The 17,001-nt window shown below is 41.1% G+C and overlaps 1 protein-coding gene across 1 annotated transcript in view; it reads left to right on the forward strand.

Moving 5' to 3' along the window:
* The window catches only part of LMTK2 (lemur tail kinase 2), a 36,736-nt gene extending 26,309 nt beyond the window's left edge, over window positions 1–10,427 (forward strand). Inside the window, exons 9-14 of the mRNA XM_089540887.1 lie at window positions 1,187–1,308; window positions 1,511–1,660; window positions 2,570–5,453; window positions 6,681–6,816; window positions 7,989–8,237; window positions 10,399–10,427. Coding sequence (XP_089397013.1) covers window positions 1,187–1,308; window positions 1,511–1,660; window positions 2,570–5,453; window positions 6,681–6,816; window positions 7,989–8,237; window positions 10,399–10,427 — 3,570 coding nt within the window. The remainder of the gene's footprint in view (window positions 1–1,186; window positions 1,309–1,510; window positions 1,661–2,569; window positions 5,454–6,680; window positions 6,817–7,988; window positions 8,238–10,398) is intronic.
* The last annotated feature ends 6,574 nt before the right edge of the window (window positions 10,428–17,001 follow it).

Genomic DNA, 17,001 nt, shown 5'->3' on the forward strand with positions numbered 1-17,001 from the left:
TATAGTCTAGGTTTGCTGGTATTCTGTTCATGTCTTTCATTTTAGGGCAGAAGTCATTACATATCAGTGTGAGCCAAGTGCCAAAGGAACCACTATACAATACAGTATTTTATTTCAGGGAAATTATCCTGTACTTAGAAATTTAATTAATAGGAATTGTTAGGTACTATTTGAGAGCCAGTGTGGTATAGTGATTTGAGGGTTAGACTACAACCCTGGAGACCAGGGTTCAAATCCCCCACTCAGCCATGGGAACCCATAGGGTGGCCTTAGGCAAAAAATCACACTCTCTTAGCCCCACAGGAGGGCAAAGGCAAAAACCCCTCTGAACAAATCTTGCAAAAGAAAACTCAGTGATAGAGTTGCCTTAGGGTTGTTGTAAGTCCGGAACAACTTGAAGACATGCAACAACATGGTACTATGTTAAAGTGGCATCCAGGGGCTGTGAACTTGATTGTAGGGACAGTGAGAGAAGGAGAGTTTAATCCATTCTCTCACCATTTTTCTGTATCTTTAGGTTGCCATTTCCCTAGTCAGAGTCTGTGACTGCTTCTCATTAAAATGACAAACCTGAGAATGCATTGCACATGTCTGCGTGTGATATTTAGTTTGCCTTTCACTTACTGAGGAGCAAATGTACCGGAATAAATGTCCAGGTTATGAGGGTTGACTGACCATTCAGACCTTTGATTAAAATTCTTTGTATAGATATTAGAGTGAGAAACCATTAACCTTTCATTTCATATGCTGTGGATTTTCAGTATTGGTAAACAGATAAAATTATTTTCTTATTATGAGACTTGACTTATTCTTGCATATTAGGAAAAAAATACAGTTTTCTTCCAAAAACTGGCAAAACCGACTTTGTTTAGAATGTCACTGTGCATTTCCATCTTTTTGTGAACTTGGAGAGAACCAGTAGGGATTTCGTCCATCCACGCTTGACTCTCCCAATTCTTTGCTTCTCATTTTCATCTAGTTTTGCTTTTGCCAAATGTATTTCTTGGGCCACAAATGTATGTGGGGGGATTGGGTGGGTTTCCATGCAAGCAGCACTACTATATTCCCTAGCTCAGCAAAGCAGAATTATGGTCTCTGTCCTTAATACTACTCGGTTATGTTGTTTTGTTTTCCAGCATATAATTTGGTTTCTCTTTAATTGTATGTTTTCTCATTGATGTGACAGGAAGATTATATTGAAACAGATGAAAAGAAACTTGTGCCTCTTCGATGGACTGCACCAGAGCTGGTGACTAGCTTTCAGGATAGGCTATTAACAGCTGAGCCAACGAAGTACAGTGACATCTGGTATGAAAATTGTATTTGTTGAGGATTTTTAATTGCAATTGTTTGGTCTGGGCATGATGTTCCAGTCATATTGTTGGTAATAAACTGTTTGAAAATATGAACATTAAAGAATGAAGGCACTTTTTTGTAGTCAGAGCTTTTCCCCAAAGTACCATGAGTCATGGTGTGATTTAAAATCTTACTGATGATCTTCTTTTTGCAGGTCACTAGGTGTAACACTATGGGAACTTTTCAGCAATGCTGCAAAGCCTTACTCTGATTTATCTGACGATGAGGTCTTGATGCAGGTCATAAAAGAAAAACGGACCAAGCTCTTGGAACCATGTCTTGAACAGCCATATTCTGATAGATGGTAACACCTGAATCTTTGAAATTCTTATTGGAGTTGGGTGCAAACCTGAAAGAACAACCTGGCTTGCTGTCCTTGAGACAAGGGGAGCTACACTAGGGCTTCACCTGGCCCTCTTGCAAGAGTGATGCCAGTGCCCCTTCCCATTTAGCTGAACATGCCAGCCCTGTAATCCCTTGCCACATCCTGGCCCAAGGTCCTAAAACCACTTGTCAGGCCAGAGGCCTGATCCAGGCTTATCCAAACTAAGTGCTGTATCCAGGGGACATATACAGCAAGGATGTATTCATGCAATAACTGTCCACATCTGGGAGCTACATCCTGAAACAACTTATTGTAATGGGCAGCATACTCTGGAGTCATCTTACTACGTCAAGGGGCCAGATCCTGATGTGTCATACTGTCAATCTATATTCAGTCCACAGACGTTGATTCTTTTCTCTAGCAGCTACCCAACTGGTCACAACATGGGTCTTTCCCTTGAGGTTTGGCTTCTGCTCCATGACACAAAGGCAGCGGAGGTCAAAGTGGGTGAACCTTGTAACCTGCCTGTAGCTTTCAAAGCCCAACAAAAGGTTGTGGCAGTGATGTGGTGGTCTGGTTATTCATTCTAGGATATGGCTATGGTGTACACCTCTCCAGTATGGGGGTGGGCATGACAGCATTTGTTACGTTTGTGATTATGTGACAGTTGAGCTAAGGTGGGGGTGGTCTAGCTCATACACTTAATCATAGTACTCTCTCTTCTGTAATGCCAAAAATCACTCAGAAGTCTGAAATAAAGTAATCAGTGAATGTAAGCCACTTTGAAAAATATGCTGAAGGTGAAAGAGTAGAAATTACAGAACGGAACTGTTTATTTGAAATAGTAGTGTTCTGTTGTAGTATTGACATGTGTTATTCTTCTCATAGGTATGAAGTTCTGCAGTTCTGCTGGTTGTCACCAGACAAGAGAGCAACAGCAGAAGAAGTACATAAGCTTCTAACGTATCTCCGTATGCAAAGTCAAAGGGATACGGTGATTGATCCTGAACACTGGAATGATCTCAAGCCAAATACTTCAAACAGAGAGTCTTCAAGTAACTCTGCCTTCCCAATCCTGGATCATTTCCCAGGGAATAGGTTTGGCCATGAGTTGGAAGAGGTCCTCACGGTAACTGAAACAAGTCGAGGACTCAATTTTGAATACATCTGGGAGGCAGCCAAACATGATCACTTTGAAAGCCAGGCAGATCCTGATGAAAGGATGAGTTACACAAATATCTTCTTCCCAGTGGAGGTGTTCGAGAACACGCTCACAGAGCAAGGGCCAGGAGCTCAAGATGAAAGTGGGCAGGAGGTTGCACTACGTGTGTCTGGAGAACTTCCTGTGTTCAATGCCCATAAGCCTTCTGCTGGAAATGATTATTACATCCAATTGGAAGAGAAGAATGGATGCAACAGTATAAACTATGATAGCCAGGCTGCCGTATTGACAACAGAACTGGACAGCCATGAGGTTCTAAAGGACAAGAATACTAGTTTCATGGTTCTTAAGGACTTTACTGCTGAATCTACTACAGATGGGGATTTTGTGTATAATTCAGATCCCAAGGAAGGACTACACATTAATGGCTCTGAAAACTCTTTCCAGAATACATTTAGTGATGTCACCAGAACAGAACAATTGTCTGATGCTAGAAATAGATTTGAATTAGCTGATCTAAAGGATATTCATGTGGCACTTGAATCAGTTTCATATTCTGATTTGGAGGAATCTAAACCTGATCACCCTGACAACGGAAGTCCTAGAGTCACTTTTGAGCATGAGAACCTTTCCTTGCTTGGGGACACTATACAGACTGATCTTCATTTGTTGACTTCAGAAGAGCTGTCTGATAACTATCTTTTTCTTCAAGAAAAGCATTTATTAAAGGGGGCACTGAGTAACAAAGCTGCTGCAGCTGGTGATGATAATTTCAGAAGTGCATTGGACAACACTAATATACTAGAGTCACCAAATACAGATCCTTTGGGAGTTGAACTTACTTTGGGGGTTACTGGAAATACTTCTCTCCACAAAGATGAGCATTTTGTTCAAATAGGTACAGATAAAAACATAAGTGTTCCTGCTGACTCCATTGTGCAAAGTCAGTTGCATTCTAGCTCACCAGTAATGGATGTGCAGCACACATCCCCCTTATCAAAAGTGGAAAAGACCCTTTCTAAAGTAGGAGTTGATAATAACTCTCTCTGCACTACGGATTACTCTCGCCTTGGAATGGATCACTCCCCTGAAACAGACTTTATTGAAACACTACCCACAAATGCCAAAACCCAAATTGATGGGACCAGTCCCTCTGGTAGCCCTATGCTCCATGCACAAGAGGGAGAAAGGCAGAGAGACAACCAGGAACTTAAAAAGGACAGTAGCTGTTGGGGAGAGTTGATAGTAGCTGTTGAGGAGGATAAGCAATTTGGACTGGAACAAGATGATGCTTATCCTCTGGATGAAAATGATGACACTTTTGCTCAGGTCCAAAGACATAACACAGAGGATCTCATCAAAGATGTTACTCTTTTGTCTGTTCTTCCTTCAGATCGTATAAGTCATGACAGTCTGTTGGAAGACAGTTTATCTTCTCCTGCCCAAAGCATTGGGCAATCTGTAGATACACCAGACTCATTAAATTCTTTAGATGTGAATGAGGTCTTGGTGTCTTTAGTGGGTCAGAAACTTTTGCCACCTGATAAACCAGCTGATAGCGGCTATGAAACGGAAAATCTGGAGTCTCCTGAATGGACTTCACATCTAATTGGTAGCAACTCTAGTGAAGAGACTGCTTTGTCTGGTGCTGCTGCTGGTGACCATCTATTGCATGATAATCCCATGATAATTGTTTCATCTGATGGAAATGCTGACTTGGATGCTGCACAAATCATGGATAGGTGTGAAGAAGTCTCCAAGATGACTTTTGGTGGCATTCAGAATTCATACAGAGATTCTGCGTATTTTTCTGATAATGATTCTGAACTAGATAAGAAGTCTGAGGTTGTAAATATATCAACAGAACCAAAAGTATTTCTCGAGGCTGGTGCTAGCAAGAACTGTTTTGAAGTGGTAAAGAATGAAAATACCGAAAATGGGCCAAATGGCAATAGGATAGTTGATGACCAGTTTTCTAATAACTCATGCCCACAGTTAGAATTGGATGAGAGGTTAGAGGGCCCTAAGACGGATGAAACAAAGCTGGGATATTGTCATAAAGGTAGTAACACCACTTCACTGCTTCCTGTGGTGGAAGTGGAGCCTACTTCTGATGATGAAGTGGAAATATACGAGGAGTCCCTTATAAACGTTTCTTGCGCAGGCACTAATACAGCAGACTTTCTCCATGAGAGAGACCTAAAACTCACGCCAACAGAAATCTTTGAAAAATCCTTACTCTGCCATCTTGAAGGTCACAAATTGAAAGAACCAGATGTTGAAGGAAAATATCTTGGTAAACTTGATGTTTCTGAAATTCTCAGTCTGTCACTGGACGGTGATGATGCTGATGAGGAAGATGAAAATAGTGATGATTCAGAGGACGATATGAGAACTTTCCATCTCCATGGGCTTAGCTCTGACAGCGATGAGGAAATTGTGCATCAGGTACCAGTGATTCTAACTGACAGGGACGATGGCAGGCATTTAAGGAGCTTGTTGAAACGCCCAAAGCAAATGGAACAGAACAGCCCAGCTGAAGATGTTCTGAGGAATGAGAGAAAAGCAGTCACATTCTTCGATGATGTCACCGTTTACCTTTTTGATCAGGTATCTTTTATATCTATTTATGTTTGCCTCTCAGTGTAGATTTGGGTTGGAGAAGAAGGAGAATGTTATTGAATAGGTACAGAACTGTCTGCCTCTAACTACACTGAAGCAAGGACAATGTAAGCACACAGTAATGTACATTTGTAATTATGAAGCATCCTGGGTTGGTAAGTAATACTGTACTTATAAAATGTGTGCATTTTGGCTCTTTGCTTCTCTGAAAGTAGTTGACCTATTTTACAAAACTCTTAAGGTTGTGCATCTAGTTCTCATTTTCGTAATGAGATAACCTCAAGGTGCCTTTTATTCCTTGTGGGAGTGCAAACTAGTACAGTAAATTTGGGACTTCTCGTAAAAGAAATGAACCATGCTTGGATTGTAGAATGTTGCAGAGTTTGTGAGATAAAGTGCTTTGCATATTGGGTTATGCTTTTCATAGATCCCCTTTGTTCCATCAATCACCCTAAAACAGTGTTTCCCAAACTTTGGTCCTCCGGGTATTTTGGACTTCAACTCCCAGAAGCCCCAACCAGCTTGCCCAACCATCAGGAATTCTGGAAGCTGAAGTCCAAAATATCTGGAGAACCAAAGTTTGGGAACCACTGCCCTAAAGGTTTCACAGATGACAGAAGGTTTCAAAGATAACAGAAGTTGCATAAATAGACCTTATTCTCAGTGTTTGTGTACACAAACAGTGTCTATGTGACTGCAGCTTTTCTTTCTAGGTTTGAAGCTAGGATATCCAGACTCAGCCATGCTAAGTCACTAATAGTGCCTCTACTGCAGATCATCTCTTGCTAGACAGGAATTATAGTGAGCTGCATAACAAGGATCGCATAGAAGTGCCCTGTCTATTAGGTGTTATGCAGAGATGACAGCAATGTGTCAGGGTGGAGTGTAGTGGAGTCTCCTTCCTTGGAGGTCTTCAAGCAGAGGCTGGATGGCCATCTGTCAATGGGGATGCTTTGATTGTGATTTCCTGCATGGCAGGGGGTTGGACTGGATGGCCCTTGTGGTCTCTTCCAACTCTATGATTCTATGACACAAATATAAGCATTTTAGAAGAGCATTGGACAACAATATATATTTCCAATTGGGAGACATCTGGGCTAATGTGAAAGGCCCTAGTTTTAATTTGATGGCACATCCTTTTATGCTGTAGTACTTGGGTAATGCTTCATCTGGTGAAAAAAGCTCAGAGGCTAATCCTGTTTCTTTATTTCTTAGGAAACACCAACCAAAGAGCTTGGTAATCGTACCACAGAAGCAAACCACTCAGACTCTAGTAATTCTCCTGCTCCGGCTTCAGGTCTTGGCTACTTGAATAAGTTTACAAATTCAGAAAGCTCTACTGATGAAGAAGGTACTTAGTCTTTGGGCCATGTGTTTTAAGAACCGTGAGAACTTGCAAACTCAAAAGTCACAATTCCAAAATAAAAGGGTTCTGTTCATTATTGCAGTTCTGCTTGCTTGTTTGCTTGAGTGATACTGAGCCTTTTCAAGTTTCCTGGTGATGTTTATGATCTGAAAAAATTATAGCCACAACTGATGCCAGTGGATTGTGGTACAGGAAGTTAAATCCAGGTGTAATTCTGTTTAGTTTAATCACAGTATTTTTCTTACTGATGTTCCAGGGCTGATAAGGAAAGGTTGTAGTTCAGTAGCTGAGCATGTGTGTTGCATGCAGAAAATGTCAGGTTCAATCTCTGACATGTCCAAGCAAGTCAGGGAAAAACCCCTGTCTAAAACCTTGGGAGAATGCTGCTAGTCAATGTAGACTGGGATCTGTCAAGTCCAAGAAGCACTCTCCTGGGACTTTGCAGGCCACATTACCTCCTTCCAAAACAGCCAAGTTCATTTCTGTCCAGAGGAGGGCGATCAAAATGGTGAAAGGTCTGGAAACCATGTCCTATGAGGAGCTACTTAGGGAGCTGGGTATGTTTAGCCTGGAGAAGAGAAGGTTAAGAGATGACATGATAGCCCTGTTTAAATATTTGAAGGGATGTCATATTGAGGAGGGAGCTAGCTTGTTTTCTCCTGCTCAGGAGACTAGGATATGGAGCAATGGATGCAAACTACAGGAAAAGAGATTCCACCTCAACATTAGGAAGAACTTCCTGACACTAAGAGCTCTTTGACAGTGGAATATACTGTCTTGGAGTTTCCTTCTTAAACAGAGGCTAGATGGCCATCTGTCAGGGGTCCTTTGATTGTGTGTTCCTGCATGGCAGGGGATTGCATTAGATGGCCCTTGAGGTCTTTTCGAACTCTGTGATTCTATGGTTTTGAAAGCCCTCTTTTTAACCCAAATTAGATTTGCAGGGAAAATGGTCCCTGTTCCATTACCCTTTCTGGAAACCACCTCTTTTCAGGAGTTTCCCCCCTCCACATGTGGCCCACAGGACTTGCTCAACCCTGGAATAAACAGGACTGAGCTATATCGATGCTGCAGTATCAGAAAGTCATTCTTATTTTGGATTGTGGTTTCCCCCTCTTAATTCTGCTTACTAAATATGTTTGTGTGTTTTGTTGCAGGTGGAGGCTTTGAGTGGGACGATGACTTCTCTTCTGCAGAGTCCTCTTTTATATCGAAAGCTGCAAATAGCCTCATTAGCTCCAAACCTCCTCTTCAGACCTCAAAGTACTTCTCTCCACCTCCGCCACCTCGAAGCCCTGAACAAAACTGGTCACACCCATTACCTTACTCCAGATTCTCAATCTCACCAGCAAACATTGCAAACTTTTCACTCACCCACTTTACGGATTCTGATATTGAACAAGGAGGCAAGTATTTTCCTTTGAAGCATCACTGTGGTTTTCAGGGACTGCTTTGCTAATGAGTTTATTGAAAGTCCTTAGTCCTGCCCAAGAAAAGAAAATTAAACTAAAATGAATTTAGTATAGCCCACAAGTGTAAAGACTTATTAGTGATGCAGCTGTTGCTGGAAAGACGAAAGCACGTATCCTAAATTACCATTCCTTGCATATGGCTCTCCTTGGTGCTTCTGAATGCACTCATATCTTCTGTGTCATAGACAGTAGTACTTTTTTCCTCATGTGTCACACTTCTGCCTGCCTATAGAAATCACCTTATTGTGAGGTTAAGGTGAAGTGATGGCTTTTAAGTTCCATTAAAGGGTAGTAGAACAAGAGGTGGATAGACCTGGTCTATGGTATGCAATCCTGCCAAATCATGACATGGCTCTGATCACCACAAAGAAGTCCCATGTCCTCCAGAAGTTAAAGTGGGGTGGGGACTGTGTGATCCTGATGTTGTTGGATAGCAACTCACACAATCTCTCGCCACCATAGCCTTGAGAATTGTAACTAGGCAACATCTGGAGGGGTCATATGTTCTCTGCTCCGACTTACTGCATGCCAAATCAACAAATCCATCATTGGTTCACTTTATCTGTTGTCCTCCCCATCATATTGGTTTTTCTTCAGCCCAAGAATGCCCTGGTACACATGGGCCCTTGGTGTTTGGCATATAGTCTCGCATTGAGTTCAGTAGAAAAGTGTTGTTTGCAGTTGTATTAAAAAGTGCTGATTAGATAAGCTTCTTGGCCTGTTTTATCAATAAGGCCAGCATTTAAAATACTGTAGCTTTCTTTTTTGTCCTCACCAGTGACATTGAAGTGTGCGATTTAGACAGTTGTGCCTGAGAGCCTTCCAGGTGTGCAGGCGGAGTGGATTTCATAACAGAATATGTTATGGATAACAATTGTTTTAAACACCAGAATCTCATTTTTGAGGCACAGGGTACATTTGGGGAGCAGAAACTATTTTATAGCATAATCACACTCAAATAAGTTTCACCCCAAATATTATTGTAAAAACTTTGTCTCCCCTTGATGCCATCGCTTTTCATTTCAACACAGTTTATATAGAAAACATTCCCCGGGAAGTAAACCTAATGGAAAATAGTCTTGACAGGCAGCTTCTTAGAATATCCCAACACTCTTCATAGTATGTTTTTCAAAAGCAATAAGGAAAAGACATTAAAGACCTGGTTTAAAACCACCATTGGGATTTGGCATAAATGGAAACATATTGTATCTCCAGATTTGTCACCTATATGTCCGTTCTTACATCATTCAAATTTTTTTCATCCAGATAAATTTTCGCAATACAGAGGTTGGGAAGAAAGAGGAATTCATCAAATTAAAGATCTTTTTAAGAATGGTAAAGCCAGGAGACCTAATATCTATCGAAGACCTAATATCTACTTTGGATTCATTGTCAATTTCATGGTTTCAGATCAATCAAATCAAGGCGTTCTCCTCTAGTTTAATTCAGAAAGGGGAACTGCTGAGGAATATGACTCCATTTGAATTGTTATGCAATGATCTTTCTGAAAATATCAAAGGTTCAGTTAATTCTTTTTGGCATTAAGTAATTAAACAAATTGCTTTCATTACAAATCAGAAATCAATTTTCGTCCAGCTCTTTTGCTACTTTCAATCTACCTAAAAAACAACAAATTCTTAAAATGCAGAAAGCTGATTTCCTTCCTTCTGACAGCCGCTCGACTCGAAGTGGCTAACTCTTAGAAAACAGGTCTGGTGTCTTTAGATAACTGGTGGGAAAGAGTTTGGGACCAATGGCTAATGGAGAAGTTATTAGATAATATGAATTACAATCCAAAACAACAAAACTGAGAATTTTGTAATGAAAACTGGTTTCCCTTTATTAACTCTGTCAACACAAACCTTATAACTGTTCATCCTCCAACTTGTCAGGGGACACTGTGGTCCGACTCATTCCAAACAATCTAAACTATACGAGACTTTATATAAGGGATGTAATTGTATGATTTTGTAGGGTTTTAGCCTTCTTTTTATTGTCTCTTTTTATTGTATGCCTTTTTGTATAATTCCATTAAGGTTTTAGAATATCCCAAATGCTTTTCTCTCTTAACTCACAAATCTGTACCTCTCAACAGGGAGCAGCGAAGATGGAGAGAAAGACTGAGTGGATGAAGCTTCCTCCACTGTATCATTAAGCTTTCTGGAGAACATCTCTGCTTTCTGCCTGAGAGCCAAGGCCCTTTCAACATGTTTTCCTTTGAAAAGATGTCCATGATGTTGGTGTGCAGTAAAGATGTGGTTGGTAACTGTGAATGTTAGATCAGGATCAGGACTTGAAGATGGATGTTACTACTTTGCAATGTAAATGTTTCTTTTTCCTTTTCCTTTCCTTTTCTTATTTTTGGAAACAGGTGCATTTTACAATTCCTTTTAAAGGGTTTTTCTGTGTTTGCTCACCCTCCACTCCCCAGTACTTGAAGTATCCTCCAGACAGTTTGCAACAACATGTAAAACGGCTATGTTCTGGTTTCGATATAGGATTGTATCATACTACTTTTATATTTTGTGTATTACCTGTATGGACATGTAAAATTGTATATACCTGAGCAGCAGGTGGCTGTGTCACTTGAAATGGTCTGGCTGAGGGCAGTTGTGTAGCAAGCCATATTTCAAAGGCTTCACGTGTTGCTTAGCAGCTGATTCACTACCGGCTATTGCTCCCAGGTCCCTCCATGTTGTATAAAGTCATCCTTTGCTCCTTGATTGATCAAAGTTGTTGTTTTGGACCCCTTGAACCATTTTGCTTTATCACTTCCAGTGTCCATTTCTGCCCAGGGCACTTGTCAGAATGTACAGAAACTGAGTCTTCCTTTTAAAAATACACTTTTGCGAACTTTGTGTGTTGTTCATGTTTCTCAAGGGGGCAGTTCACTTGGAGATAGATTCCCATTTGCAGTAAAGTGGTTGACGAATTGACCATTTATTTAGAGTTTACTTAAGCAATGGTGGTAGTGTTTGATGTTGTAGGAATCTCTTTCTAGGGAAGTCTTGAAAGACACTGGAATCCTGGATGTTTCTGTACGCATGCTTGTGTGTGTTCATATGATGATCTTAGTTATTGGGTAACTTCTGATCTCACTCATCTCATCTTTAGGAGGAGCTGGCGACATTTCTCTTGAGAGCATCCAATAGGTGATGTGTTGACTCTTACTCTTTCCGAAATCAGGTGTCTAAAAAGAAGCAGCTTGGGCAAAGCAGGTTTTGTAGTTCTCAAACATTTGCATGCAACACAACAGTCTTCAAATACAGATTTGGATTCTCAGCGCTTCCTGTAGTTGGAGCGTCCTGTAGGTTTCTCCCTGTGGGCTTTGTCAAAAAATGACTAATAGTACTTTTAAAGAATGCTAAAGGGCTAATAGGTGATACTTTTTAACAAGGTTTCAATTTAATTCTTCTTTTTCAAACAATTACACCATGGACAATAGGTTGGGGCTTTACTACCATTCCTCCAAACAACACTATCCCTCCATAGGCACTAGCTTTGTTAGTCCTAGAGCTTCCAACGTTTTTAAGAGGCCTTTCCAAAAGCACCATGCTTTTGTTGGAAGGGTCCCCCGACTGACTTATAAATAGGAAGGGACTGCCATAGAGTTCTTCAACTGTGGCAGAGCCAACTTTGGTTGGACATATCATAAGTGCATGCGCACACACACACCTTTTAAGAATGTGTATATGTGTACATGTTACGTAGCTGTATTACTTTTACCTCATTTTTAACATGAACATTTGGGTTGTAATACCAGGTTTGGGTAGAGGAAGAGATGTTTGTGACACTATATCAGACCAAGCTGTCCCATGAAGGCCTCCGTTTGGGGTTTGACAGAGAACATTTGTGAATGGTATGAACGCTGGTAGATTTAAAATCTTCTCAAATGGAAATATTGGGATAGTTTTCATTGCTCTTACCTTCCAGCTAGAAGCTATTTCTTATTTAGCCTCATGGAGATCTGAAAATGAAACACATGAACCCTGTTAGTGATAGGACTGGATTGTGATGCAGATCAAGCATATATTGGCCATCATTTCAATTGCAAATTTGTCCCTTTCAGTCTTCTCTGGTGGGAACCTCATGCGCAATTGTCTCATTGGTAAGAGAGAATGCCAGCGTCTATCCTGCTGCACTGTAAACCAGAAATGCTCTCCCAGTGAACATAATGATTGTGGCATGTAGACGCAACTGTTGAAGCTTTTATAAACATGAGCATTTTAACACTCCAAGGATAGGTTTGCTTTATCTGAGGCAGACATCTTTTCATAGGCCCATGATCAGGCCAGTAGCTGACTTCTGTTGGATTTTGTGTTGCTGTTGCTGTTTTTTTTTGCACTATAGTTACCCAGATGACAAATGGATGTGTTGTGAGGAGCAGTATGTTTTTAGCTTTTCCAGAGTGAAAAACCTGTGTGTTTTTAACTTAAGGGCAGCATTTCCTTTGGAGGGAGCCTTATCCTGGCCATTGCTGCTGCTGCTTCTGGCAGTTTTCCTCCTCGGCAAAGGGATGCATTGTTAGGGGAAGTTTGCACTGGAAGCATTCTGTTCATTGTGAAGCTCATCCAAATGTCTGTCTTCATTGTCTTTGGTTGTGCAGCTGGGTTGCATTTAGGCGAAGGATAAGGGGTTGCTTGGGAAGGGAACTGGAGTTAGCAGTGAACACTTAACAATACGTACTTCCTTCTGGCTGGTTTATGAGTCTTGGAGGCAGGAATAGCCCTGTCAGTCCAGGGCAGCTGAGCTTTTCCTCATTCCCCACAAAGAGAGGTTTAGCCAGGAGAGGTAGGGGAGAATAGGATATCGAAACAGGACCTCTCTGCTGCTATTCATACAGAGATGCTGCTTAAAAAGACAACCATGGGATCAGGCCGAAAGACGAACGTACTTAACTCGAGGGGGAGGGATCCAAGTGTATGGAAGTGCAGTAAATATGGCGCACTAGATGTGATGGGTAGGTGTTACAGTCCTACACGTTTGGAGGGCACTATATGGGAAAGGCTGGCCTAGTCTTTGTAGTGGGGAGGGAAGCAAAACGGGGAGAATTTGAATTACTAAATTCAAGTTTCACACGTAAGGGAGAGGGGCAAAGCCACGGTTTCATTGGAAACGGGCTGATTTTTAAAAATGGTTGGGGAAGCATTAATGAGAACCGTTGGAGCCTACTTTTTAATCAGTGTTTTAGATTGATTAGTGTGCAATTGTGTGTGTGTGAGAGAGAGAGAGAAAGGGGGAATGAATTCAGACATTTTTAGAGAGAGAGAGAATGAGAGAAGGGGGGACGACAGTTTCTCATCTAAAATTTCATTGGTGGCAAAATGGCTATTTGGATCGGAAGACAAAATTGGAAATGTATTAGCCTTATAAGAAATAGCCTTAAATGGTGCGTTAAAATTAACTTAAGCTTTAAGTTGTGTAAAACAAAATCCGTAAAATGATCAAATCTTCATGGGGAAATTGTGGAGGACATGCATACAAGAGAGAGCAGATAGATATATATAATGAGAAAGTCTTCTATGCCACCAGCCTGTGTTTCGTTTTTTATTTTGTTTTATTTTCCAAATGAAACTTGAATGACTTTAAAAAAGGTTCGGTTCCGTTGAATGGATTGTCTGATCTTGCACAGCGGTAGGGGTTAACCTATAATGGTAAGTGGTACTGATTTATGTGTATATACAATGTATGCTCTATCTGTAAATGAGGAAATTGATGTAACAAAATCGTAGGGGAGCGGTTTTCCTGTCGGAAGTTAATGCAGGTATGCAGTTTATGGCAATATGTTAGTTAGTTTGTGAGATTTCAGGTCGGATTTGTCTTTAAATTATGTAAATTTGAAAAACTGTAAAATTTCTACTGTACATTGATCATGCCTAGTGTGATTCAAGACTGCTTGTAATTTAAAGAACCTTATTTAATACTCAAAATAAAGGTATATATTTATAAACCTAGTGTCTGATGCTTTCTTGCCATCTGATCTTAGCCATTGTAAGCTTGCTACCGCTGATGGCATCCTCCACATTTCTTATTTGATGCAGGAAATATAAGTCCTTGTGAACATATTGTAAGCCGCTTTGATAGCCTTGGCTGAAGAGTGAGGTATAAATAAATATGGCCTGTTACAGACTGCCAAAATAAAGCTGCTTCGGGTCTCTTTGGAGGTATGCTGTTTAAATGATGTATGCATCCTAAGAATCTGAAAGCTGCACCAAAGCCACACTCCAATGCTTAGGAATGGAGTGTGGCTTTGGCGCGACCTCCGGACTCTTAGGACCCATGCATCATTTAAATAGCATACCTCCAAAGAGACCCGAAGCAGCTTTATTTTGGCAGTCTGTAACAGGCCTATAAGTATATAAGTATATATAAACCTGAGCATGGCGAGGGCAGCATAAGCAACCAGGCTGACTGGTTTTGAGGTTTGGCCCACATTCAGATGGAATACCACAAATCCTCTCCTGCTTCCTTTCCTCCCTTTGCTGTCCCTTGGATTTCCCTTAGCTGTTCTTAGTCCCGCTAGAGGCCACCAAACACAGTAGACAAGCTCTTAAAGCTGTCCTCACATCTCAGTTGCTTTTAAGGATCATATTTCATTTTCTGGGGCTGTACTATATTTTATGCTTTAGCCTTTCTATTGAGCAGTGCTGATAAAATGCTTTCCTCCATTGGAGTTTCAACGTTCTCCCTTTGTTTTCAACTAAATGATCACACTTCTTACAATTTCACGATTCACAGCAGTTAGAAGCAATTTTAAACATTGTTTTTTGTGGGTTTGTCAGGCTATTTGGTCATGTTCTAGAAGAGTTTATTCCGGACGTTTCGCCAGCATCTGTGGCTGGCATCTTCAGAGAATGCTGGCATGGAAGAGAATGGGGTATATATATGTACTGTGTGACTTTAGGTTGGGAGGAGTGATTTACATGTTAATTTTTGTATTGATCTGTTTTAAACATTCCTTAAAATAAATATCCTGTCTTTTTGCCAGTATGGGAATGAAAGACCCAGATTGTCTTTGACACAGAGACAAAAGATGGGTAGCCAGACAGAACAGAAAAAGGAGGATCAGCCTTTATTAAAGCAGCAGAAGCCAAACTGGGTTGCCTTACAAAGCTGTGTTTTGCGACAACAGTGGAGTGAACTTGAAGTCAGAGATAGGTGGGCTTCTCTGAGGGAGCTATTCCTTAATTTGGGTGTTGCAGCTGAAAATATCCTGTCCCTTTTGGACTCTTGGGAGGCAGAAGGCAGTCCTTAAGGATGGAAGCATGCCGAAAGGTGGATAGGGATGAACTGGTAGATCTTGGATTGACTTGCAGTAGAACAGCAAGGAGCTCTTGCATCCTAGTTGCTAGAATGTTTTGCTACTCTTGTGTTAAAGATTTCCCCTATCTTGGATCAAACACTGATCAGAATGGAGACGACAGTCAAGAAATCAGAAGAAGACTAGGAATGGGAAGGGCAGCTATGAAGGAACTAAGACAAAATCCTAAAATGTAAAGATGTACAGCTAAAGTTCGAATTGTTCAAGCCATTGTATTCCCTATTACCATGAAGAAAACAGATAGACAGAAAATTAATTCATTTGAGGTGTGGTGCTGGAGAAGAGTATTGATACCGTGGACAGCTAAAAAGACAAACAAATGGATCTTTGAACAGATCAAACCAGAACTCTCCCTGGAAGCCAAGATGACTAAACTGATAGTTCGGCCACATCAGGAGAAAGCAGGACTCATTGGGAAAGACAATGATGCTGGGGAAGGTGGATAGAAGTCAAAAGAGAGGAAAACTGCAAGCCAGATGGATAGACTCTTATCAGGGAGACCATGGGCCTGATCCTGAGGATCTGAGCATAAGGGATAGAGGGACTTGGAGACGTCTCATTCACAGGGTCGCCATGAGGTGGGATTGACTTGAAGGCAGCTAACAACAAGAAACCCTTGTGCTTGGGCTCAGTGCTCCTTTTAAATGGGATATTAATGGTTTGCCTTTGACCAGGCCTGTCTTCACTTCGGTGGATGGTTTTAGTGCCTTGTATTTTTAAAATGTCTGGCCTGTTGTAACTTGGATGTTTAGTATTTGCATATCTGGGGTATGCCAAAACCTAAGGAAGCATGCACAGGGCCAACCAGAAAGCCCACAAACAGGATCTCCATACAACACTCTCCTGTTTGTGGTTGCTGGCAACCGGTGTACAGTGGCACAGTGCCCCTAATCGTTGGCCTTGGCAGGGAATTTCCAGTGCCAGAGCATCTTTATAGTTTTCTATTCCCTGAGCCACTATTTGTGTGCTTATTTCTATCTGGATCCTGTTGGAAGAAGACCTTAGCATTAGGACAAATCAAAGTCGATCAGGCAAGTTCCTGTAGTCCATTTGGAGCTCTGAAGTCAGGTAAGAAATTGAACCTGAAGGTGAAGAGAATTGGGACAATAGGCTTCTTCAGGACAGCCTTGAATTAACATTTCTGTCCTCCTAAATTAAAAACACTTCCATTCAAAGTGTGTGCAAACACAAACCTTGTATGCTTTGCTGCAATGCTGCACTGTGGGGTAATTGAACTTTTCCCAAGGCTTCAGCCTTTAAGGAATACACATATTTAAATGTCAAAAATGTCAAAGCCAAGCCTGTTCAGGTCTAGCTTTAAATCATCAGAGCAGCAGAAATGTGCTTTTGTCAAACTATGCTTCCCTAAGAACTGAG

Source organism: Sceloporus occidentalis, unplaced genomic scaffold, assembly GCF_023333645.1.
Source record: "Sceloporus occidentalis isolate IW3139 unplaced genomic scaffold, rSceOcc1.0.p SCAF_10, whole genome shotgun sequence".
NCBI lineage: Eukaryota > Metazoa > Chordata > Lepidosauria > Squamata > Phrynosomatidae > Sceloporus > Sceloporus occidentalis.